Below are 24,410 nucleotides of genomic sequence, written 5' to 3'. Positions count from 1 at the left end.
CCGAAACGACGACTTCGGCTACAGCTACGTCTAGATCAGCGCGTCTACCAGTGGTGAAGAATAGGCAGACGCGGGCGATCTAGCCGTAGCTGTAGCCGAAGTCGCCGTTTCGGACACGGCCTAATGCTCGCCTTGTTGGAGATCCAAATAATTATTGTTTAAACGCCTTTGCGCAATGTCTCTTGAGGGCGCTGTTGCCAATTAGAGTTCGGGAAGAAAAAATGGCAGATCTTTGACTGCCTGGCGATTAAATCTTCCAACTCTTTCAAAATAACTGTTTCTGTGCTTTTATGGCAAGCCATCTGATTTCTACGGTGTTTATCATGAGTTGACATCCGTTTTGGCATACTTTGTTCAGCACACAACAACAGTAAGTGGAGAAGAACCCTTCGTCTTGTGTGACTTGGTGGTGGTCCGATTTGTTGTTTGGGAATTGGGCGGCGGCTGAACGTGAACTGTCTGTTTTTGGAAATTCAAAGTGCAGTTGAATTGCTTGCACTGTTGTTGGTTGCAGCAGTTGACTAGAGTATCACTAGCACTAGTGCAGTGTGGGTGAGACAGCTTGCTTTCAAATCGTTCAGTGGTCAACTCGTAATGCCTGGTAAGTTTTAGGCACATGACACAGACATGTCTCCTAAATAAATTCCTAATTAATTGTTTTTATACAGATGTTAATTATTTGTTTGGATAGTTATTATTAGTTACTATGCCTTTTTAATTATCATGGTTATACCATGGAGGTAGCTCCATGGTTATAATACGGCAATATAAATATTATTATTGGTTGACTTCTTTAAAAGTTTAAATTTTTCTTTTCTTTATAGCCTTAAAAAAAGCAGAAACTTACATCTGTACATACGTTGTACATTGACAAACAAGTGGGAGGAAAAGGGGGGCACTGGCAAAATTATTCAGGCATTTATCTTGATAAGGTTAATTGTATTGAATAATAACAATAATAATATTATACAGCATTTATATATAAGTCACACTTTCCTGTAAACTTTTATTCAAAGGCGCCGGTCTAAGTATTTAAGTAGTATACTGGTACGTACTAGTGTCAGTAGCAGAAGCCTAACTAATTTTAAAAAATGATCATAGGTCTATATTGAACAAATTTAACCATTTAATCAAAATTTGTGTATGTTTATTTTCTCTCGAAAAACTATTAAACCCACAATATTTCCCAACACTTTTGTTAAACTGTGATTTCATTTTTGGTGCAATCTTTGTTAAATGCATGAACTGTGTGCACCAAATTTTATTTTGAAATATATTTAAAAATGCTTTCACCAATCCAATTTGTGCATTATTTAATTTTCACTGGCTGATAATGCAAACTGAACTGTTATTATTTTTCTCTTGAAAACAAAAAAACAACATGCAATACTAACAAAATTGATCTTTCATTTCATTTCAACATTATTTTCCTTAAATATATATGATATCGATTTTTTGTTTATTTATTTCCAAATTTATCTCACACTATGGTGCATGTACTGCATGAGTGCCCTTTGTCCTTCTCTTTTTTCCCATTTTGCCCCCAACCACCCCCATTTCTCCCCATTATTTTTGGCACAAAACCAGGCTCGCTTACCGGCATGACCCATTACGTTTATGCAGGTTGCTGTAACTGTCTTTCTGCGTTTAGGCCACGCTACAAGCGCCTTGTTGAAAGCATCTACCCAGCAGACCCTGAGGTAAGTCTGATCCACTACTAAAACCAAGGATTTATGATACAACCATGGGCCTGTGTGCCTTGTTTTTGAAAGGACAAAGGCACCAAAGAATTTTCTCTTTGTTAAAGGGCACCTTAATATTAAGAGGAAATTGTAAATTTCTATGACCAGGGGACATGGGAACAATCGCCTTCATTGCCTCTGTGAAGTATGACCAGGGGACATGGGAACAATCGCCTTCATTGCCTCTGTGAAGTATGACCAGGGGACATGGGAACAATCGCCTTCATTGCCTCTGTGATGTATCATGCTTGCAACCTGAGAAAATGCAGCAGGGGGATCACCTTAAGGGGATATGGCTTTTATCAAAATAAAGTATTGTAAACTTGGGTGTGATCTTTGGCTGCAACACAGGTTGAATGGCTTCTGATTGGCACCCCAAAACAAAGATATTGACAAATTAAAGTGACTGCCAATATTAAGGCTAGATAGATAGCTCAATTAGTAGAGTGCTAGACCATTAATCCATAGGTTGAAGGTTCAAGTCTTGCTCTAGTAAATATTTGAGAAGCATTACTGCTACTGATGCTTCTCAGATTGTGTATTACTATTTGGGATTATTCTTCCTTGGTGGACATATTCTGGATTTTGGGGCAATATCTGAAAAACCTGATCATCTTTGAAGTGAAATTTTAATAGGTTAGTTTTATTGTGTACATCTACGCTTATAGAGGATTAAACCAATTGTACAGATTCCAAAAAAACAACAAAGGTATACTTTGCCTTTGTGTCATTGCATATTTTGTTTTGTTACAGGATGGCTTGGTGCGGAGTAACATGGAGAAATTGACTTTCTATGCGGTTTCTCATAATGAGAAACTTGATCGGATTGGAAGTTACTTGGCTCATAGGCTGGATAGAGATGTCTACAGGCAGAGGATTGGGTAAAGTAGAAGATTTAACTATCAACATATTGAGTACGTCAGGCACTTTCTCAAAACTTGTCAATGATTTCTTCACAGACATAGGGTGTCATAGCCGAGTGGTTAAGGACATTGGACTCAAGTTCTGGTGATTAAGTCATCGGAATGTGAGTTCAAATCCCGGTTATGACACTTGTGTTTTGGGGCAAGATGCTCTACTTATTGCCTCTTTTTACATTGGGTATCAACGCGGTCTGCAAAGGTTGATATTGTGCTTGAAAAAGCCTTTGGAGTACCACAGCAAAAGCACAGTGTGTTGTGGATGCTGTGGGTTATTTTGAGGCCTGCTCTAATTTGTGACTGTGTTTGTTTCTTCACACTTTCAGGTATGTGTTTATCTCCATGAAAGCTCTGGATCAGTTGCTTCTAGCCTGCCATGCACAGAGCTTGAATCTATTTGTAGAGAGCTTCTTGAAGATGGTACACAAGCTGCTGGAATCCAATATGCCGGAACTACAAGTTCTTGGAACCAACTCAGTAAGTCACCTCTAACATACCCCCCCCCCCTCATGCTCTGGTGTTGTCAGCAGCAGAGAGTGGGTTCAAATCCTGGTCGTCACACTTGTGCCCTTGATCAAGGCACTTAACCATAGTAATAATGATTGCTTGTTAAGGGGATGTTCTTGTTTCAGCCCCAGGAGTAGGTGGCAACAGGTCCCTGGTGACAGTTGATTTGGGTTGACAGCCCAAATCAGTTACATGTTAATGTTGCCCTCACCTTGAAGTAGCCGTCCAGGGCCTTGTGAGGTTAGGCAATCTCTTCTCCAAAGAAAATAGAAGAAGACACACCTACCACTGTCAAACATGACGATCACTCCAGATGGGCAATCAAACATCTCATGGAAAATAAGACATATAAACAGGCTGTGAGTAGCACAGCGATATAAATAGGACTTTAAAGATAAAAAGACCCTCTGGTTTTCCTCCCTCCTAAAACAAATCTGGATCTCTGGATGTGCTCCGTGGATATGGGTTGATGTGGCTGGCTGCAGCTCAAACATGTTGTAGCCATGTCCTTTGCAACTCAGCTTCTCTGCCTTAGTAAGTATGATTATACTCGAAACCGTCTTTCATAAAAAACCTTAAATACATCTTGGAAATTGCCCGATCAATCTTCTCCTTTTTGCGTGTTTTTCTGATACTGTAGTTTGTGAAGTTCTCCCAGATTGAGGAAGACACACCCTCCTACCATAGGACCTATGACTTCTTCATCGCTAAGTTCAGCTCCATGTGCCATAACAATAGCGACGATGCTGAGACAAGACGGAAGTAAGTATATGGGAGTTCAGGCATTGCATGGTGAGGTATCAATTTGGTTTGCGGTAACACCATGTGTGTATCTATTTGCTAGGTAGATTATGTTCTTAAGAGAACTTGTCTTGCTTTATATTCTACTACCACGGAGTAGAGTTTTGAAATTCGGGAGATTTCTGCTTTTTGACTACTACCTGGGCGGAAGGTAGGAAATCTGTTGTGAAGCTAATAACGAGAAGTCCCCTCGATCCACTAAAACTAAAGTAGTAGTCCCAGGGTGATACTCCCACAACTATAACTGAAACGTTTTCATTGCCTTCTCTCCATTGGGTTCTTGGCTAATGTAGTTTGCTTTTCTGAGAGTCCTTGACATCTCGTCCAGAAATAATATATGAAATTATTTATTTATTTATTTATTTTTTCTGTTTGTAGGATTCGTCTGGCCGGTCTGAAAGGACTCCAGGGTGTGGTTAGGAAGACGGTTAGTGATGAACTTCAAGTCAACATCTGGGACACGACCTACATGGACAAAATCGTTCCCTCTTTTTTGTTCAACATGAACGAGGGCTTTGACAGGTTAGTTGAGTTTGACTTTTTTTATCCAGGCTCAAACAACTGATTCTACTGTCGATGGGTAGAGCATACAATTCCAAACCAACATTGATACATTAAGTCTAGCGTGTTGTGGCCAAGTGGTCTAGAGCATCAAACTAAAGTTCTGAGGGCTGAGCCATCAGAGTGTGGGTTCGAATCCTGGTCATTACACTAATGTTCTTGGGTAAAACACTTGACTATTATTGCTTCTTATCACCCAGAAGTAATTGGGTAACATGTTCTTTTATTTCAGCAATCTTGAATCGCCAGTCCATGAGCATCCAGAAGAGAGGCCAGAAGTGTTGGCCGACAGCTGTCTAAGAGACGTCATGAGACGAGCAGCATACGCAAACATCCACGCTGTTATTAAACCGGTGCTAAAGTAAGACTTAAGTATTTATACATTTATACCTTTACTTCTGAGGTACATATCAGAGATTTGAGGCAAGTTTTTGTGTGCAAATGAAGGAGGGTTTCTCTCAACAACCATTTGTTGATATTCTAAATGGATGCCATGGGTGCCATTTTCCCCCTCGGGTGTACAACCCTCTAGACCCCTTGACAGAGCCTGCAATAATTGTATTTTGTATCATTGTTTACAGACATCTAGACCTGCATGAGCTGTGGGTTCCAAACAACTTTGCCATCAAGGTCTTCAAAGGAATCATGTACTCTATACAGGTTAGTCTTTCAATCATTTAAAGGCACTGGACACTATTGGTAACTTCTCAAAATATACGTTGGCATACAAACTATCTTGGTAACAAGCAACGGAGAGCTGTTGATAGTATAAAACATTGTGAGAAATGGCTCCCTCTGAAGTAACATAGTTTTTAGAAAGTGGTAATTTCTCACTAAAATATTTGAATCTGAGAAATACTTCAAGCCTGAAGCCTCTCTCGGGCATCTGAAAGTTTTGGTCTCTACGTTTCGAACAGTACTCTGTTTGTCTTCAGATCATTCTCCTGAATGACGGGCAGAGTATACCAGTCAAAATGTCAAGACACTCTTACCAAAGGAAATGTCCACATCATTGAAGGTGTAAGTTTACTAGTAATATCTACTTTCTACTATCCACACCATCGTACACTTCAAACTTCCTTGGTTTTATTTCCTTGCCTAAAAAACCCAGTCCCAGTACGGCTATGTCACGCCACACTTTCTCCTGCTCCACTTGGATGAACACATGAAGAACACACCCAAAATTAAACGCAGCATCGTTGAGGTTCTGAAACAGATCGTAGCCATCGCTGCGGACGGCGCTGTCGGACCCTCCGTCCTAGAGATCTTCAATACTCTGTTGCGCCACTTGAGGTCGTCTGTTGATGAGCGCCTGTCAGGTGGACAGGCCATGTCTGGGAGCCAGTCTGCGTCCGACTTACAACAGCTCAAGTTTGACGAGAACGAGGAGATACTGTTTGAAGAGGCAATCATTGATACTATAGGCGAGTTGAAATTTAAAGATGTTACTCTGTACTCCATAAACTGCCCAAAACTGCCCTGCCTGTTACTCCACAATGTCTTGATTTTGTGCAATTCATAATCATAGACGTTTGTATAAGAGAGATTGGCTGTTACCAGCTTGGTGTTTATATCCCCTTGTGGGAGTTTCCTGAGTTCCCTTGATGGGAAGATCATCTAAACAAACAAACAAACAAACAACCAAATATATATAAATATAGCTTGCCAATGGTTTATTTGTTCAAGGTGCTTTTGCAAGTATTCTACCGGATTATCAGAAGATTGAGATAATGATGTTCATTATGGGTAAGGTCCCGATGCCTAAGGATCGTACGAGCACCCAGCTGCAGGAAGATGATCATCCACTGGCTTCAGGAGCTAAAGGGTAAGTCTACTTCACTGAATCATTCAGTCAATTTCAGACACATTGTTATAATTGGTATATATTTCTGGAAATAAAACCAAGGATGCCTAAGAAGTGAACTTAATCACTAAAGCTTGCAAGCTTGAGGAAACCTGTAAACAAGGGTGCTTGGGATGTGAACCAGAAACACTGGGGTTAACCCCTACCCTTTCACTGTAGCTTGCAAGCCTGAGGAAACCTGTAAACAAGGGTGCTTGCTATGGGAACCAGAAACACTGGGGTTAACCCCTACCCTTACACTGTAGCTTGCAAGCCTGAGGAAACCTGTACACAAGGGTGCTTGGGATGTGAACCAGAAACACTGGGGTTAACCCCTTCCCTTTCACTGTAGCTTGCAAGCCTGAGGAAACCTGTAAACAAGGGTGCTTGCTATGGGAACCAGAAACACTGGGGTTAACCCCTTCCCTTTCACTGTAGCTTGCAAGCCTGAGGAAACCTGTAAACAAGGGTGCTTGGGATGTGAACCAGAAACACTGGGGTTAACCCCTACCCTTACACTGTAGCTTGCAAGCCTGAGGAAACCTGTAAACAAGGGTGTTTGCTATGTGAACCAGAAACACTAGGGTTAACCCCTATGCTTCTATGATAAGTGTTATCGGTTCTTTTACGTGCACTACCACTCCTTGTACACAGGACACCCCACCGCTTAATGTCACTCAGCACTAATGCTAACAATAGATGCTCCAAGCTTTTTATTTACTCGCTTAAATCAAATTGCTCAAATTGAAAACAAAAAACCTATCTTTGTAATTTCAGAGAGGGAGACATCCTTGTGCAAGATATGCTTCTTAAAAGTTTACTGGAGGTAAGGTGTATTTTTTTTTTTATTAGAGTACTTTAAACTAATTTCTGAAAGTTAAACTTTTATGTTCAAAGGTTTAAAAGGCATAAAACACCCAAACAACAATAATCAATGTTTTCATCATCTGTATTGGTTTTTAGGTCGGAACGAAATACACAACGAATTCCATGGCAACCACTTTTCCAGCATCGTTCTTCCAGCCTCTACTCAATATGTCTGTCGTGCCAAACCCAGGTATGGAAATATATCGGTTTTATTTATTCACATCAACAAAAATAATCTCTAAGAGGTACCGCTGTCTTGCTCAGAGCGTCTCAAAGCCACATGTAACTACTACATAGACAGATTGTTCATTTGACTCAAATTCAGTTCTGTTTATATGTTAATGGCAAACATTTTTTCTATTGTTGCCAAGCTGTGATCCTTGGCTTTAAAGCAGTTACAAGTTGAATGGCATGAGACTACTGGCAGAGGGGGACTGCCAACATATAGCTGGATAGCTCACATAGGAGAGTATGGGGACAGTAAACAGGAGGTCGCAGGTCAAAGTGCCACTCTAGTACATTTGTCAAAATCAAATTAGATTTGAATCAGGCTTGCAGTCCAGTATGTATTTTGAGCCCTAAATAAGCTGAAGTGTTCTGTCTGATTTAGAAACATACCCAGACGCACACAAATACGTAAGCTTTGAGTTTAAGTCAAATCACTTATGTTTTTGTTTAGGGATTCGAGTTGTCGTTCAGGAGATTCTGCACACGCTTATTGACCGTCATGAGAATGTCATCAAGCTCTATGCAAACCGAGGTATCGTCAAGAATATTGGGGATCTTGAACTGAAGGTGGAGAAGGCGTCTCGCCAAGACATCATGTTCATGAGAAAGGTGATTGATTTAACCGTTTTGTCCTCAAACTGCTCTAAACCGCCCCAAACCGCCCTCAACTGCCCCCATTCAACTGAGAAGTTAAGGAAGATGTATCCTGGGTAAAGCCCAGTTCATACTTCCTGCGAATGCGAATGACATACGAATTCTGGTGTCACAAATTCACAACAAATAAGTTGCATCAATTGAAGTGTGCTCAACTACTCCGAAACGTTCGCTCCGAAACAGCCCAATGGCGTAAAAATTCATTTCGCATTCGCATTTGCAGGAAGTATCGGCCAGGCTTGACTGTTGTAGTCTCAGAAAATTTAGAATTCTTTTTGTTTTCTTCTCTCCACTCAGCATGGAGCTGAGTTCCAGTGGCACATCTTTGAGAACCTGATCCGATCCCAGAACACTACTAAGAACTTTGTAGCCATCTACTGCACGATGTCGCTGCTGTGCGTGGAGCTAGGCACTGATGACATCCTGGTGGGATTGGTCAAGCTAGCCCTGGCACTGCAGGTATATTCTGTCAAAAAGAGTCTTGAATCGGGGGTTAAACGATAAACCTGGTAAGGGATTTTACAAGGCATGTCTTCCTGTACCTTCTTTGTACAGGTAATACGAGTGTAGCACAGTAGATGAATGCCTGTGCAAAGGAATATTAAACCACCTAACAAAAGTTTAATAAAAGTCCAATAATTTGGACGGATATCCACATAATTCTGATTAGAATATTTTCATTTTATACAATCACACCCCTTGTAATTTTGTATAATTTTAATTGCTTTTACTTTTTCTAGGATCATGCCTGTGACCCTACCTCCAAGATACCAACTTCCCATCAATACGCAATCCACGCCATCGTAGCACAGTACTTGAATTTGATTGGTCAGTTGACTGCTATACCATCATTGTGTCAACATGTCTGGCAGGTAAGTAGTTGCGTTAAATAAGCAGACATCACCTAGCCTCTCCAACTGTCATGTCAAGGCTTTAGGCGGCAGCAAACATACCAGGGTCCATTCATAGAACTGCTTAAGCGGAAAATATTGGTTGACACATTTCTGCTAAGCAGAAATGAGCAGGATACCAATAACAAATTGTACATGTGACGTGGCAGTTTGGCTGGTCACCTTGTTCTGGTAAGCATAATTTTGTTGTGTTGAACTGCTTTTTGTGCTTAAGCAGCTCTATAAAATTGGGCTCAGGAAAATTCTTTGTTTTGGATATTTTCATTCTTGTGTACTATATGTGCTCCCTTCTGTTCATTCTTGTGTACTATATGTGCTCCCTTCTGTTCATTCTTGTGTACTATATGTGCTCCCTTCTGTTCATTCTTGTGTACTATATGTGCTCCCTTCTGTTCATTCTTGTGTATGTGCTCCCTTCTGTTCATTCTTGTGTACTATATGTGCTCCCTTCTGTTCATTCGTGTGTACTATATGTGCTCCCTTCTGTTCATTCTTGTGTACTATATGTGCTCCCTTCTGTTCATTCTTGTGTACTATATGTGCTCCCTTCTGTTCATTCTTGTGTATGTGCTCCCTTCTGTTCATTCTTGTGTACTATATGTGCTCCCTTCTGTTCATTCGTGTGTACTATATGTGCTCCCTTCTGTTCATTCTTGTGTACTATATGTGCTCCCTTCTGTTCATTCTTGTGTACTATATGTGCTCCCTTCTGTTCATTCTTGTGTACTATATGTGCTCCCTTCTGTTCATTCTTGTGTACTATATGTGCTCCCTTCTGTTCATTCTTGTGTACTATATGTGCTCCCTTCTGGGTTTTCATTCTTGTGTACTATATGCGCTCCCTTCTGGGTTTTCATTCTTGTGTACTATATGTGCTCCCTTCTGTTCATTCTTGTGTACTATATGTGCTCCCTTCTGTTCATTCTTGTGTACTATATGTGCTCCCTTCTGTTCATTCTTGTGTACTATATGTGCTCCCTTCTGTTCATTCTTGTGTACTATATGTGCTCCCTTCTGGGTTTTCATTCTTGTGTACTATATGTGCTCCCTTCTGGGTTTTCATTCTTGTGTACTATATGTGCTCCCTTCTGGGTTTTCATTCTTGTGTACTATATGTGCTCCCTTCTGGGTTTTCATTCTTGTGTACTATATGTGCTCCCTTCTGTTTTTGTTTATGCACAGGTGATCGAATCGAGGCGGAAGTCCACTCCTCATCTTTTGCCGCCAATTAGTGTGGAAGACAAAGTCCCAAGTACAGGGTGAGTGCAGATAACCTTCTAATGTGGAGTAATAATAATAGTTGATTGTTATATCGCGCTTTACACACCAGAAGGGCACCTAGTCATTTATTCTCTTTGTAATTTTCTATTTTGTTTAGTCAAGGAAGTCTGGCACCTGAACTGCTTTTCCAAGTTGACAGTATAAGTGAAGCATTGGGAAGCAGTGGTCATGATGTATCCCGACTCTCTGTACCCTACATTCATGTACAAGAACCAAGGAATGGTAAGTCTTTTGCTTAACAGTTTTCTGCTCAGCAAAAATAAGCAGGACACAGTCACAGAGAATACACGAGGAATGGTACTTGGGTTAGAAACCTGACTTAGATAAGCATAATTTTATTGGTTTATTTGGTTATTTGCTTGGTTAGTTTTTGTCCGGAAGTAGCTTTATGTAATATCCCCATACATCATAAGGCTACTTAAACGTGAGGGCTACACTTAAACTGATTTGAGATGTGGACTCAAATCAAATGTCACCAGAGAACATTGCCGCTTACTTCCTGGGGCTGAAACAGGGTAACCCCCTTTACAGTCCGTAAGAATGTGAGCATGGTTATGATCCACTAGGAGCTTGGCTGGTAGAGCACAATGCAGCACCTCCCCAACTTTTTACATAGTAATTATGGTTTAGTGCCTTGCTCAAGGGCACAAGTCTCCTGACTGGGGTTCGAACCCACACTCTGCTGACAACACCAGAGCCTGGGTCCAGAGAACTAGACTGCTCAGCCTCGACACGCCTAAATTATGCAGTGATTACAATTGATTTCTTTTCTCTGTTTTTAGTTGACACACGTCCAAGGAGTGTAACAGACGCTGGCTCCATTCATGTTGACTTTGAGCTACTCCAAGCTTCAACAGCGGGGGTAAAGGTAAGGCTAGGAGTATGAAAAGGGACCAGCACTAAACATCCCCTTGCAAGACTATTGAGTAAATCATCAGCACAAATGTTCCAAAGGTATTAAAGATGGGCAGTGCTGGAGGAGCAAACAGGAGATGGCTCAACTAGTTTTTTTCTGGGAGCATTAGAATTATCTTGATCAAGAGGGCACCCTGCAGCAACATTTTGTGGACACCCTGGAGCACCCTGGAGCGGGACTGTGGTTAAAAATATAATGACCTACCAGTTATCATCAAGCGAAGAGACCAGCGTCCAATTTCCAAGCTGTTAAGCAGACAAAACTGCTTGCAAAATACTTTTGCTAAGCAAGAAATGAGTGGGGTACTAGCGCTGCAATAGAATGTATATGGTATTTTGGCCGTAACCTATTTTTGCAATTCAAGAGATTTCTGTGCTAAGCAGGTTTTTGTGCCGAGAAGGCGTTAGGCTTAAGCTGAAAATATTGCTTTACAATTGTCTGCTATGAGCAGGACATCAATCACAAATGTGAAAAATCACCATGTGACATGGTAGTTTGGTAAGCGTAAATTTGTTATGCTAAGCTACTTTTTGATAATGATGATTCAAAATAAATAAATAAATAAACATTATTACCGTCATTTTCATTGTATATTATTTTGTTTACAGCAGAAGCACCTGACTGAGCATGTGACCTTTGAGAGTTTGAAGCAAGTGTTACTGAGTGGCATCAACGATAGCTCAGTCGAAGAAGAACGACAGAAGAGGTTGGACGTTCTCCATAGCTTCAAGAACTCCACACTGGATGAACTGGCTGCTGCAGCAGAGGTTAAAGTAAGTTAGAAAATAGCTTTTCCATGGCTCTGCTTACCGTAACCAAGGAATTGGCGCTTGCGGAAGCAGGGAAATCTGCGTTTATGTCAAGCGTATTTCACAGGTTAGCAGGGAATTCTTGCTTGTGCACATGCGTACTCCACTTAACTACACATTCCATGCTTGCCCAGGTAGCTCAGAAATTCTGCGCTTGCCGCGCAAAGAGAATGGTGATCATAAGTGCAGAATTCGGCGGTAAGCAGAGCCATGAAGTTGGGCCCTGCTTTCCAACCGAAAGGACCTTTAGTATTAATGCCAAAAATGGTAAGCTAAGAATGGCCTTACGTTTCATTCCTAGCAGAGTCTTTCTTGAAGTCTAGTTGAATAAAAACAACAAACATAAACTGGTATACTGGTGTAACAGAAACAGTCAAATGGAAAGAGATGATAAGAGAGAGAGGCCTCCTTCAAAAATAAACAGGCATAAATTACTCATTATTAACATTGTATTTTATCATTTTGCTTTTTTAATTTGGCAGAACGAAAAGTGGCAGCAGAAACTGAATGAAATTCTGGACACTGTAACAAAGTGAGTACTTTTACTATTGAGATTTATTTTCTTGGAATGAAACCAAGGATGCCTCATAAGTGAGTTTAATCACTGAAGCTCGCAAGGGCAAAGCAGTTATTATAAAGTATCTTACTCAATGACACAAGTGCATAGACCAGGACTCGAACCCACACTCTGCTGAAACTCCAGTGCTTGAGTGAGGTGCTCTTAACCACTCGACCACAAATTATCTGCTAAGAGTTATTTAACTCTCCAAATATAAAGTAGGGAACTTTTATTGCTGTGTATGGTCCCTCACCTCATATTTTTCCTTACTTGTATTGCAGGAGTCCACAGACACCAGCAGGGAGCCCGACTAGGCCAGATCCTTCAACACCCTTACAGTTTCAATCAGTCCCAACGTACGAGATGAAATTTCCAGAACTTTGTGTCTATTAGTAGAGTCATTTATTTTTAAAAATATTTTAAGTTTTACCGTCTGATCAACAAAAGCGCTGGTTACATTTTAGACATACTTAATTGTATGTAGATGTGTTTATATCACTCATTTGTTTTTTATTATTTCATTTTTGAATAAGAGGGATTTATTAGTGGAAGTGGAAGTGTTTCATGTATATTTTTAATTCCATTTGGGTCAGTGTATAAACCTATCACTAAAAATAGTGGTATCACGTTTTCATTTAAAACATTGTCAAAGGATTTGCACTGCCTTCAGCCACTCAGCACTCTCGTTGACCTAGTGGTAAGACATCTGTTCTAGAATGGCAAAGGTTGTGGGTGTGAGTCCCACCTGAGTATTATAGTGCCTGTTGATTTTCACACAGGACTTGGAAAATGTTGAGTATAGTGCTTTAAAGTCATTGGGGAATGGGTAAAACAAAATAATAACGGTTTTTCACTAGTTTCTCCAGACTTATGACAATAGATTGAACTCAAAATTGTACAGGTTTGTTATTTCATGTACCAGTACTTTGTTGATCACATAAAACATGAACACTGTCTGCCAGTATTTTGTAAGCTCTACCAATCCTGTGTAACACCCTTAATGATACAGAAACATTGAAACTCTAGGAGTGCAATAACAGGCTCAAGTAGAATTTTTTGTTTAAAGAAAAAGAATTTTATCTAGCAATGTGTAATATGTAAAGGTATTTAATAGTAATTATTTTATATCAAATGTCATTATGATGATTGTGTACAGATAATCCATAGAAGTTAAACTCTTCCTTATTTGTATTTGTTTATAAATCAGTTCTTGGTATTAGGTGCAAGTTGGTTTAACGGATCATTGAAGACAGAAATGATTTTTTTTTCTTCCAGTGTTTTTTACAAACTGCTTGCTGGAAGGTTCTGTGGCTGATTTGTAAACATGTCTCGGATAACATGGTCTGAAGAACTGATAACTGAAATGGATTAAAAACACAAGATACAAGTCTTTGATTTGAAAGGGGATGTATTTGTTTTTATTGTCCAAACTAACAGTGAACGAGCCGCCAGTTACAGGAAAGGGAAAACTCAAAAGAATAAACAAAATAAATAAAATGGTAAGAATTGAAATTAGAAAATATAAAATTAGGTTGTTTCAAACAGGAGACAAAGTTAGAGTTTACTTTATTCAAGACTATATCATATAAATTGAAGTAGTGTCAATTTAATTTTGAAACGTAGGTCAAATTGGCTGAAGGACCATTTGTTGATTAGTGGCTGATTAACTGGTACTACATGCTAAAATATATGGCTACTAGTAATTACTGACCTCTCAAATGGTCATATATTGTGTATCCCATGGATTTAGTTGCATAACTAGAGTGGGTAGCCCCTCCCCCTTCTTTGCCCCCCCCCCCCTCGATCCACCCAAATGAGATAATATAAAATGAAAAAATAAATGGTTTGATACGATAAATGTATTTGCCCCTGTTTTAATTACCCCCCAAATGAAACTGTCCGGTTATCCCTCTATATGCAAAGCATTTTTTTTAGAGACTTGGATGGTAGGGAGAACTATTATAAACTTGCTGGAATATTGAACTTAATAAAGATTTATAACAAAACGAAACGGAGTCATAATTTGGAAGTTTTTTTCTGCTCGTATAAGAACTGTAATAATAGCACTTTGTGCTCAATAGATGGCATGGTGTACCCCCCCCCCCCTCCACCACTATTCCATGTATCTTCTGAGTGTTCTCAAATCTCAGGACTTACGTAAAACAAAAGAGGAAAAGATTGTGTTAATTTATGTGAATTTGTTTGCCAGGACAGGATAACTAAACAAGTGTATGATGTGTAAGAAGAGAGTTTTTGGGGGAAAACAAACACACGTAATCTTAAACATTCTTTGTTTTAATTGTCCAAATTGAATAATTTGTCCTATAAAAGTTCGGTTCCAGATGCTCGACACAATCTATTAATTTGTCCTACAACCCCCCCCCCCCCCCCCCACCCACGCCCATCACGCACGGCCGGCCCACCCCCCTCAAGGTGTTATACGAATGTTTTGTGGCTGATGACCATAGAGTTATATAACTCGCTGATGACAGAGACAAACTGAAAACAGCCGTCTAGTTTGTTACATATCTCTGGATCCCAACTATAGTTGGGCCGTCCCAACTGAAACAGAACTATCTAGCTAGCTACTACGCATTGGACGTCGTCTCAAAACTGTAGTTGGGACGACTCCATAGTTGGGACGGGATAATGCTATGGTGTGTTGACTGCATGCTGAGGAAGTGCTTTCTGTCTGTCAACTTTTTGTCTCCAAAAGTTAGAATGCAAAGTCATTCTTTGCTCTGAGTTGTGTACAATTACAACTTGACTTCTATCACTGAATTGAAACACTTTGGAGGTAAGATTATGGCTTTATTTATTAAGGCATACGTTGTTTAAATATCTCTGTGACACGGGATTTTTGAAAATACGACGATTTCTACCTCCACTCGACTGACAGGATGGATGCTGAGCAGGTCATTTAATTCTACCTCCATGGTTGTTTGTTTTCAACAGCTATTTATTTGTTCCTTTTCCAAAGAATAGTCTAGTCTAAGCTGAGCTTAGTAGTACAGTAGACTTAAGTAGACCATGGAGGTAGAAATAGAACCTCGCAACTTAGATTGCAGGCTTAAAAATTAAGAAAGAGGAGTTCAAAATTCAACTTCAAGGATGCTAGGGTCGGCTAGGGGTCGTGGGTGGACATGGGTTCATAGTCAAAGTTCACTGTGGAATTTTCCCTGAATGACTAAAAAAAAACTTTTTGCTTATTATAGCTCGCATAGATGGATAGTAAAAAAAAAGTAGAACCAAAATCATTAAAAAAGTGTTCTTGAATAAACATACATGATGTACAATGTTGCTTTTTGTTCTTGTAATTATTGTATCTGCAGTAGCTACCATGAAGGGTCAAATCCTTGTTTTCTCCATCGTTGGTTGTCCCCACTGTATGAAAGCAAAATTCACCTTAGGGGAGTTAAACCTACCCTACGTTGACGTCAGTGTGGACAAGTACCAGGAGTCGGTACGCAAAGACCTGGTGGAACGCACCGGCAAGCGAACGGTTCCCCAGATATTCTTCAACACACATCATGTCGGAGGCAACGATGACCTTCAAGAATTGGTATGAAAAAATAAATTCAATAGGGGTAGGAAAAACTTGTTGTCGAAATCTTAGTAGGCCTACGTGTTTCTGGCGCGGAATTGCCTGAAGGCCATTGCCTCCGTTGCCCCTGCTCTTGTGTCTTGGCCTTGGTGCCCCTTCAAAGTTTCCCATAAACTTAATGATTTTCCAATGGAAGTGCTCTTTGCTAAATGAAAATGGCCTTGCCTACTCAAGATGAATTTTCAGGCCTGATGTTCAGTCTGGTTTTGTGAATGGTATTTTAATTAGCTTGGCGTTGTAGACCTTTAACACGGCTGATGATTTTGAAGGAATGTGGTCCGGTTCACATTTCGTTTTCTTGAGGCAATCAGGGATCATTCCCAACTCATGTCATTTGATTGTGTTTGATTTAGGCTGTATCCATGGTAACAATAGGATCATAATGCTATTGTGCTACAACAGTGCTGGCAAACTCATACAACCAACACAGCCATGTACATGTAATATAAAAGCCAATGGAATGCTAGTATTCACACAGGTAAAGCAAACTTACAAACAAATGTGTAAACAACCCTCAGGTGCAAGATAAGGAAAGATTACAGAAACTTATTCAAGAAGTTGAGGAGAACGAGTCGCCGGCGGACGCACCTCAGGTTCCAGATACAAGCTTAAAGAACACATCAGGGACAGGTAAGAACAAGTGTAGTTTAACAGATGACCTGGGCCCAATTTCATAAAGCATGTAAGCACAAAAACTTGCATAACACAAAAAACGTTTGCTTAGCAAAAATACGTTACCAGCCAGAACACCATACAGTTACCATTGCTGCAACTGGTACCTCAGTCATTCTTGCTTTACCACAAATGTCGAGACCAGGACATGAACCCATGAGATTTAACAGGGAAGTGGGGCTAACTATTAATTCGGAACCCATGTGGAACAGTGTAGTCAGTCAGCGCTATGAGCACAACAAGCTAACTCAACAGAAGGAAACACCTTTGCCCTCCCAGTACATACTCCTGGGTGAAGAGAAGCAATTAAAGTCTTACCCAAGGACACGAGTGTCATGACTGAGTTCCGGACCAACACTCTGACGTCTCAGCTAGCAGAACTTGAGACTGCTTTTACAATCTCTTTTTATTTGTTTTGTATATTTTTTCATTTGCAGATGGTGACTTTAACTTCACGTGTGAGCTGGACGATTGTGCCTTACTTGTTAAAGATCTAAGAGAGAGTGGTTTAATATCGGACCACCGACGGGGTCTGAAAGTTTACAAAGACTCCTTTGTTGGTCGCGAATTCGTGGACTGGGTTGTAAAAACGAAAGACGTTGGTAAGTATTTGAAACTATTTTATTTAAAGGTAGGGTCATAGATTTGCAAGTACTCCAAAAATGAATGATTTTAAAATCCAGGTTAAGTCATCAGAGTGTAGGTTCAAGTCTCAGTCAGGACACTTGTTGAGCAAGATATTTTACTATAATTGCTTCTCTACACCCAGGGGTATAAATGGGTACCTGCGAGGGTACAGGTTGATACTGTGTTGGAAAAAGCCTTCTGTTGCCACGGCAGCTGAGGGCTGTATATTCCCCAGGGAGCTGAGAAAGATTAAAGGGATGTTATTGGCCCAACTACCAGGGCACTAATGTAAAGCGCATTGATACGGTTATTGTGAAATGCGCTACATAAAAACTAGTTATTATTATTATTATTGTTACTATAATTATTATTCTTGCTTAGATCGAAAAAGAGCAGTTGAGATTGGCCAGGCCCTGATCGAGCAACATTTTGGCCGCCATGTCAAGAACTCCAACGATCTAGAGTTTGAAGACAGAGATAAGATCTACCGTCTGATTGAGGATGATACGGCCACTGCACTCAACCAAGGCATGAGTTCTCTATGTGAGCCCAGACGAGGTAAGACTGCCATTGAAGAAGGTCTTTAAGGTCAAATTTAGTTTTGTGATCCACTCATTTCCGTGGCCGAGTGTTTCTGATCAGCAGAGTTTGGTTCAAGTGCTGGTCTTGACACTCTGGTCTAGTGCACTGGACTCAAACTCTGGTGTTTCTGATCAGCAGAGTTTTGGTTCAAGTCCTGGTCTTGACAGTTGTGGTCCAGCGCACTGGTCTCAAGCTCTGCTGTTTCTGATAAGCGATTTTTGTAGAACAGGTCACATATAATACTATGCTTACCAGCCAAAAGGACCTGGGCGCAATTTCATAAAGCTGTTAAGCAGAAAATACTGCTTGACCAATTTCTTTGTTAACCAAAAATTGAGTTGGGCACCAGCCACAACAATGCAAATTTGAAGTTAATAGGACTGGTTACCTGTTTCTGTTAAGCAATACTACTCTGTTCCGACCGTAGCTAAGTCTGTCTCAAAGGCTAAATGACAACATAGTCTTGTTTTGTTTTCATTTCTGCATTTAGCATCTGAGCTTGGTGAGGAGTTACGAAGGCTCATACTCGATATCTACAGTGAGCACCTCTCCAAAGATGGCAAGGTATGATTGGATGATTTGCATGCCTCATGAATATTTATGAGTTAATCTGGATACCTCATTGGATAATCAGTGATGTCACCAGACATGCAACGTTTTCCTCTATAGTTTTTGAAGGATTACCTAGCATCAAATGTTCATATTCAATGTTGAACAATTATTTGCGTAGAGAATGACAAAAGTATCCATTGATTTTGGATTTCATTTACTTGTATTAGGGCGTTGACTATAAAGGTATCCGTGACAACCCAAAGTACCAGTTGTACGTGAAGCACACTGCTGAGCTAGTACGTGTTGACATCGCCTCGGCAACCAGGGCAGAGAAACTTGCCTTCTTTATTAACGTGTACAACGCTTTGGTCATCCATGCCAACGTGCAGAACGGATCACCGACCAATCTCTGGCAGAGATATAAGGTGACTATCCACTGTTACTGTAGCTAAATGTGTCTCTTATTGGGCTTACTACCTGTTATTATTTCTTATTTAAATCTGTTGATTCTAGTTGTGAAGCCGCCAAGGACTCTAAGAAAAGCAAACTTAATCACTGTAGTATCCAAGAAACCCCCGGAGAATTGTTTTGGGGAGAAACCTTCACTAGGAGTAGGGACTGAACACACGATCCACATAGTGCCTGTGGTGGGTTTCGAACCAGGGTCCAAGGGGTGGAAGGCTAGGAAAGATGCACTGTGCAAACCCGACGTACACCGATATGTGAAAAGTTCTACTTGGTGTTTTCTGAGCTCAACAGGAAAAAACTCCACTGGGGAACTTGGTTGGAATTCGAACCTACAACCTTCTCAATTTGGAACGGTCTAGCCCTTGGCAGTCTCCCAATTTTGTCAATATCTTTGTTTGGGGATGCCAGTCAAACTGTAACTGCTTTATAGCCAGGGATCACACCCAAGTTTACAAAACTACCTGTGAAGCAGCAGCAGAGGGATCACCTTAATAGGATACGACTTTTACATTGCAAATATCAAGTTCAGTAGGTTTCTATTGTGATTTATGAATTGATGCTTAATATATTTAGCTAGATAAACTCATTCTTTATGAATTTTCTTCGTTATAGTTCTTCAATCGTACCTGCTACATCATCGGTGGTCACATCTACTCCCTTCAAGACATCGAGAATGGAGTCCTCAGGAGTAACAGGAAGGGCATCGGACAATTCAGTCGCCCCTTCTCAAAGAGCGATCCTCGTATCAACATTGCCCTAGAGACACCTGAACCGCTGATCCATTTTGCACTGGTCTGTGGGGCCAAGAGCTGTCCACCGATCAAAACATACAGCGCTAGTGTAAGAATACAGTCTTGAATTTTTCTATTTAAGGGATTAATTCACCCAACCCAAGCATAACCAGGGTTCTCCCTTAACCAACCAACAAAAATGGATAGTGTGCGAACCACTTGTCCTATCTCGAGTTTACTGACCTGACACTGAAACCACTGACCTCGGACCTGCAGTCCAGAGTAAAACTTAAGCCTTGAAGGTTCCATTTTGTTACCGTCGATTGGCACAAGTACAAACACAAATGTGCCTGCTTTTGTTTTGGAAGATCAATGACCATATATAATTATTTTCCTCAGGGTATTTATCACGAGTTGAAGTTAGCCGCAGAAGCATTCCTAGAGAGCAGTGATGGATGTGAAATCCTCGCTGAGAAAAATGAAGTGAAACTAAGCAAAATCCTGCAGTGGTATAAAGTGGACTTCGGCTGCAGTGATGACTCGGTAAGTCTTGCTTTACTCTACCTGTATATTTCCTGCATGAGGCATGTTTTGGCCAATGAGCGGTCAAGCGCACTGGACTCATGCTCTGATGTTTCTGATCAGCAGAGAGTGAGTTCAAGTCCTGGTCTTGACACTTTAGTCCAGCACACAGGACTCGAGCTGTGGTGTTTCTGATTAGTAGAGTGATTGTTCGATTCCAAATTCTGCGCTTACTATCGCCATTCGACACTTACTATGCAATTGCAACTTAGAGTACGCACGCGCACGAGCAAGAATTCCCTGCTAACGAATGAAATTCTGACGTTAGCATAGAATTCCCTGCTTCCGCAAGTGTTGATTCTTTGCTTGTGGTTAGCAGAGCCATGAAATTTGGCCCTGGTTTGATACTTGTTTCCTTAATCAAGACACTTGTGTTACATTATTATTTCTGTGAGAGCCACTGACAATCTTGGGGCCAACACTGCTCTAGAATTACAAAGGTCATGGGTGTGTATCCCACCTGAGTAATATGCCTGGGATCTTTTCACAGAAGCTCGGGAAAGTACTGAGTATACAGTGCTAATACATATTGGTGTATATGGGTAAAAATCAATCTACTTTTCTTTTAGGATGAAACTCTTTATTTGTAGTTTCTTCCTATTTCTCCACACCATGCCAAGCTTCAAACAATACTTACTTATCTTTGATTGATTGGAGTCATGATTCCTTCACCAGGTGTTACGGTGGATTCATGAACATATGGGAGACGGTGAAAAGAAGACTACACTAGGGAAGATGCTGGCAAGTGGAAATTACAAACAATCCTATCTTTCCTACAACTGGGCACTAAACTCTAAAAGCTAATCTTCATATAGTTCCCTGGTGTTCATCCCACAATTGCGATTTTCAGAAGAATATTTGCACTTTGTATTTTAATCCTCAAAAGCAGTGCCTTGAAATGAACAATATCAAGTAATGTGTAGACTCTGTGTGTATGCAGCCAAAGCCAATGGTATTTGTGCCTTTGACCTGGTTGAGGGCGCTGTTCACGTTGTTCAATGGCGCAATATACTAAGGTTCTTTTTGAGTCAAAATTTAATTTAATGTGGAACAGTTGTTTTTAGAATGGTTTATGGGTGATAAACCAACAGCAATATCTTGGTTTAATGGATCACAGTTCAATGTCAACAACCTTTTTACTGGTATTTTTGTAACAATTAAAGACTAAGATATTGTAAAATAAATTTTAAAATATAGGTTCTATTTGTAATTTATTTACCTTATATGGGATTTGAGGCATTGCACGGTGAGATATCAATATATATTTGGTTTGCGGTAACACCATGTGTGCATCTACTTGCCAGGTAGAGTTTGTTCTTTAGAGAGCTTTGCTTTATTATACTACTGCAGAGTAGATTATTTCAAATTTATTTGGGAGACTTCTCATCTTTGAAAAAAACTGTCCTGCTTTTTAGTTACTACCCGGGCGGAAGATAGAGAATCAGCTGTGACTACTACTTTACTACTTTGTGCTTACAGACTTTATGAAATTGAGACCTGGCATCTTCGCTGGTCTACCGGTCATATCCGCTAAAAATGTAGATCTTAGCTTTGAATCCCTCCCAAGTAGAATGCCTGTGGAATTGTTGTTTACCCTTCTGTTTTTCGCAGGGGGGGGGGACCCAAACTAGTCTTTCATGTCACCATGCACAAGCGTATATGCCAGGTGGGCAACTGGTAATATATTTTTCTAATGGAAATGTAATATTTGTACAGGAATACTCATAGTTTATTGTTTATGTATTGGGTTTAGTTTTAGGTTTAGTTTTTAAAAACATATTAAAGCTTTTAAAGCGTGATCATTTATTCTGGTAATTCTGAATCTCATAAATCCAAACTGAAAGGAAGGGGACATGGCTATCAATGGGGGTATGAGAACTGTTCTGTATACGCTTTATGAAATTGGGCCCAGAATTGGTTCTGGTGAATTACTGCACAATCTCCACATATTGGGGGTACACGTGCAGGGGACTGAGCAGCAATTGTTTACATGAAGTGGGCCCCCCCCCCCCTGATTATGTAACCTATATCCATAGCAATCCATTGCTTGAAGTTTACTCTTACCAATAGATCTTGACTGACGTGTTTGTTCTTAATTTATTATAAAGTAAGAAGGGAAGCAGTTGCCCCGAACAACATACCCCCCCCCCTCCCCCAGTTGCACACTTTTTCTTGGAGGTGGTCTAATTAGTGAATATAAATAGTATTCATGGTGTTTGTGTTTCAGATGAAACCTCTCAGTTAATGTTTGAACAATGGCAAAATGAGAATTAGTGTGTGTGATCAAAAGCAGAGAGCAGACGACACTGCACTATTCTCAGCTTGGCGTTATTAAATACCGCCCTCTTGTGGTAAGACTTCAAAGCCGATTGTCTTTGTTAAATACCGCCCTCTTGTAATAAAACTTCAAAGCCGATTGTCTATATTATTAAATACCGCCCTCTTGTGGTAAGACTTCAATGCAGACTGTCTTTATTACATACTGCCCTCTTGCGGTAAGATTTCAAAACTGTTGCAAGATTTAATAGGGGATTTTTACGATCAAAATATTGTTATAAAGATAACAATGATGTTTAACATGGTTTTACCAAACAAAGAGAGTTCCATAATTATAAAAGTATTGGCAAAACAAAAGCTGATATAATACAATAATGTCGAGAATGAAAGTTTAATTAATGCGTCGTGATGGGTTCCGGATTTGATTACAGGCGTGGAAGTTTGTGTTTCCAAGAAAAAAATATAATGGCATAAAAAGCAGCGCTGATGAAGGGGCCACGCGGGTGTGTGGATGGATTCTCAAGTACTTCCTTGTATCTATGTACTTGATTCATTCTAACTGCATACAGACAAAACCAACCATGTACTCATTGTTCTGGAAATTCCTGGATTTCGTTCTCCGGTATCAGTTTTATTGCATGACCAACCACCACTGTGCACCACCACTGTGCACTGTCAGTACGCCCCCCCCCCCACATAAAATGTTAATGGTGGGGCTGTGATGACGTAATTGTTTTTTGAAGCTGTAATAACAATTGGTTTGTTCCACCCTCCATCGTTATGTCATAATGACTTGTGAATGATAAAATTGTTCTATGGACTTATTTTAATCGTGTTCGGAAGTATGATTTGTCTTTAGATACAATCATTTTGTGGCTAGCATGGGGCCCTAATCGTCCAATATCTTGTTCTCCAACGTCACATGACTCCACGCACGCAAACTTTATTTTTTGAAAAGATTGGAAAGCCTGACTCTGTTATGAGCTCGCACAATTTGATATAAATTTGATCGTCCATCTGAGTCCTTCACTTTTTGGCAATTTAATAAAAGAAGGATGGAACTCAGTGCAAGGGTTGGAGGAAGGTATACGTTTGGTAATAATAATTCTTTGTTCAGGTAACAAAGGTTTCTTCCCTCTGAAAATGAATGGCAAACAAAACTTATGATTGTTTAGAATTCGACAGCAGGTCAGCAGCTACTCGATAGTATAAAGTATTTTGAAGTAATGTGATTGCATAAAAAGATATCAGATATTTATGCCCCATGAACCAGATGAGAAGCGTTACTGTCAGTATTGCTCCTCAGATGTATGTTCTCAGATTGCAGAATATTGGTTGAATTTTTGCTAACAAAACAATTGTCTATAAGTAAATATTCCCTTCAGATTTTCGGCGATATTATCTCAAAAACGCGACCACCTTTTGAAAAGAAAAATTTAATTGGTTACACAGTTTTATCGTGTAATTAAAACAATCGAACTTCCCTAAAAAAACAAAGGTATGTGTTGCCAATAATTATTATGTTACTCTTATTTTATCCTAGAATGGCTAATGTAAAACAGCTTAATAATTCCCTCTATATCTCTCAACTCTAGAGGAAATAATACATGGCACAAACATCCGTGGCTCAACATACGTAGATGTTGTGACCATAGAGAAAGGATGACGCAGAACAAAAGACCGATACAAAAAACACAACAGATTCCAGGGAGGGAA

General features: G+C 40.1%; 2 protein-coding genes across 4 annotated transcripts; both read left to right on the top strand.

Annotated features, from left to right (window-relative positions):
- Positions 1-188: 188 nt before the first annotated feature.
- Positions 189-14,610, top strand: LOC117304536 (protein EFR3 homolog B-like). Of its 3 annotated transcripts, none has more exons than XM_033789057.1 (21): positions 189-601; positions 1,652-1,700; positions 2,496-2,623; positions 2,989-3,139; positions 3,810-3,931; positions 4,349-4,492; positions 4,764-4,892; positions 5,113-5,191; positions 5,643-5,955; positions 6,218-6,356; positions 7,152-7,200; positions 7,338-7,431; positions 7,921-8,078; positions 8,421-8,582; positions 8,864-8,995; positions 10,217-10,293; positions 10,413-10,537; positions 11,098-11,183; positions 11,840-12,004; positions 12,523-12,572; positions 12,881-14,610. In XM_033789057.1, exons 3-21 carry the CDS (start codon positions 2,517-2,519, stop codon positions 12,990-12,992), a joined length of 2,394 nt encoding a protein of 797 aa, XP_033644948.1. In that variant the 5' UTR covers positions 189-601; positions 1,652-1,700; positions 2,496-2,516; the 3' UTR covers positions 12,993-14,610. The 3 variants fall into 3 exon arrangements, with proteins under 3 accessions (XP_033644948.1, XP_033644947.1, XP_033644946.1); XM_033789056.1 differs by having other exon boundaries at positions 1,624-1,700; XM_033789055.1 differs by having other exon boundaries at positions 1,588-1,700.
- A 630-nt stretch (positions 14,611-15,240) lies between these two features.
- On the top strand, positions 15,241-21,660 carry LOC117304534. The gene is made up of 10 exons (XM_033789053.1): positions 15,241-15,396; positions 15,932-16,161; positions 16,722-16,833; positions 17,313-17,477; positions 17,884-18,060; positions 18,575-18,648; positions 18,864-19,061; positions 19,717-19,944; positions 20,235-20,378; positions 21,093-21,660. The coding sequence occupies exons 2-10, from the start codon at positions 15,940-15,942 to the stop codon at positions 21,219-21,221; spliced, it is 1,449 nt and encodes a 482-aa protein (XP_033644944.1). The 5' UTR covers positions 15,241-15,396; positions 15,932-15,939; the 3' UTR covers positions 21,222-21,660.
- The last annotated feature ends 2,750 nt before the right edge of the window (positions 21,661-24,410 follow it).

Source organism: Asterias rubens, chromosome 21 (genome assembly GCF_902459465.1).
Source record: "Asterias rubens chromosome 21, eAstRub1.3, whole genome shotgun sequence".
NCBI lineage: Eukaryota > Metazoa > Echinodermata > Asteroidea > Forcipulatida > Asteriidae > Asterias > Asterias rubens.
This window is presented reverse-complemented; position numbering and strand designations above follow the sequence as displayed.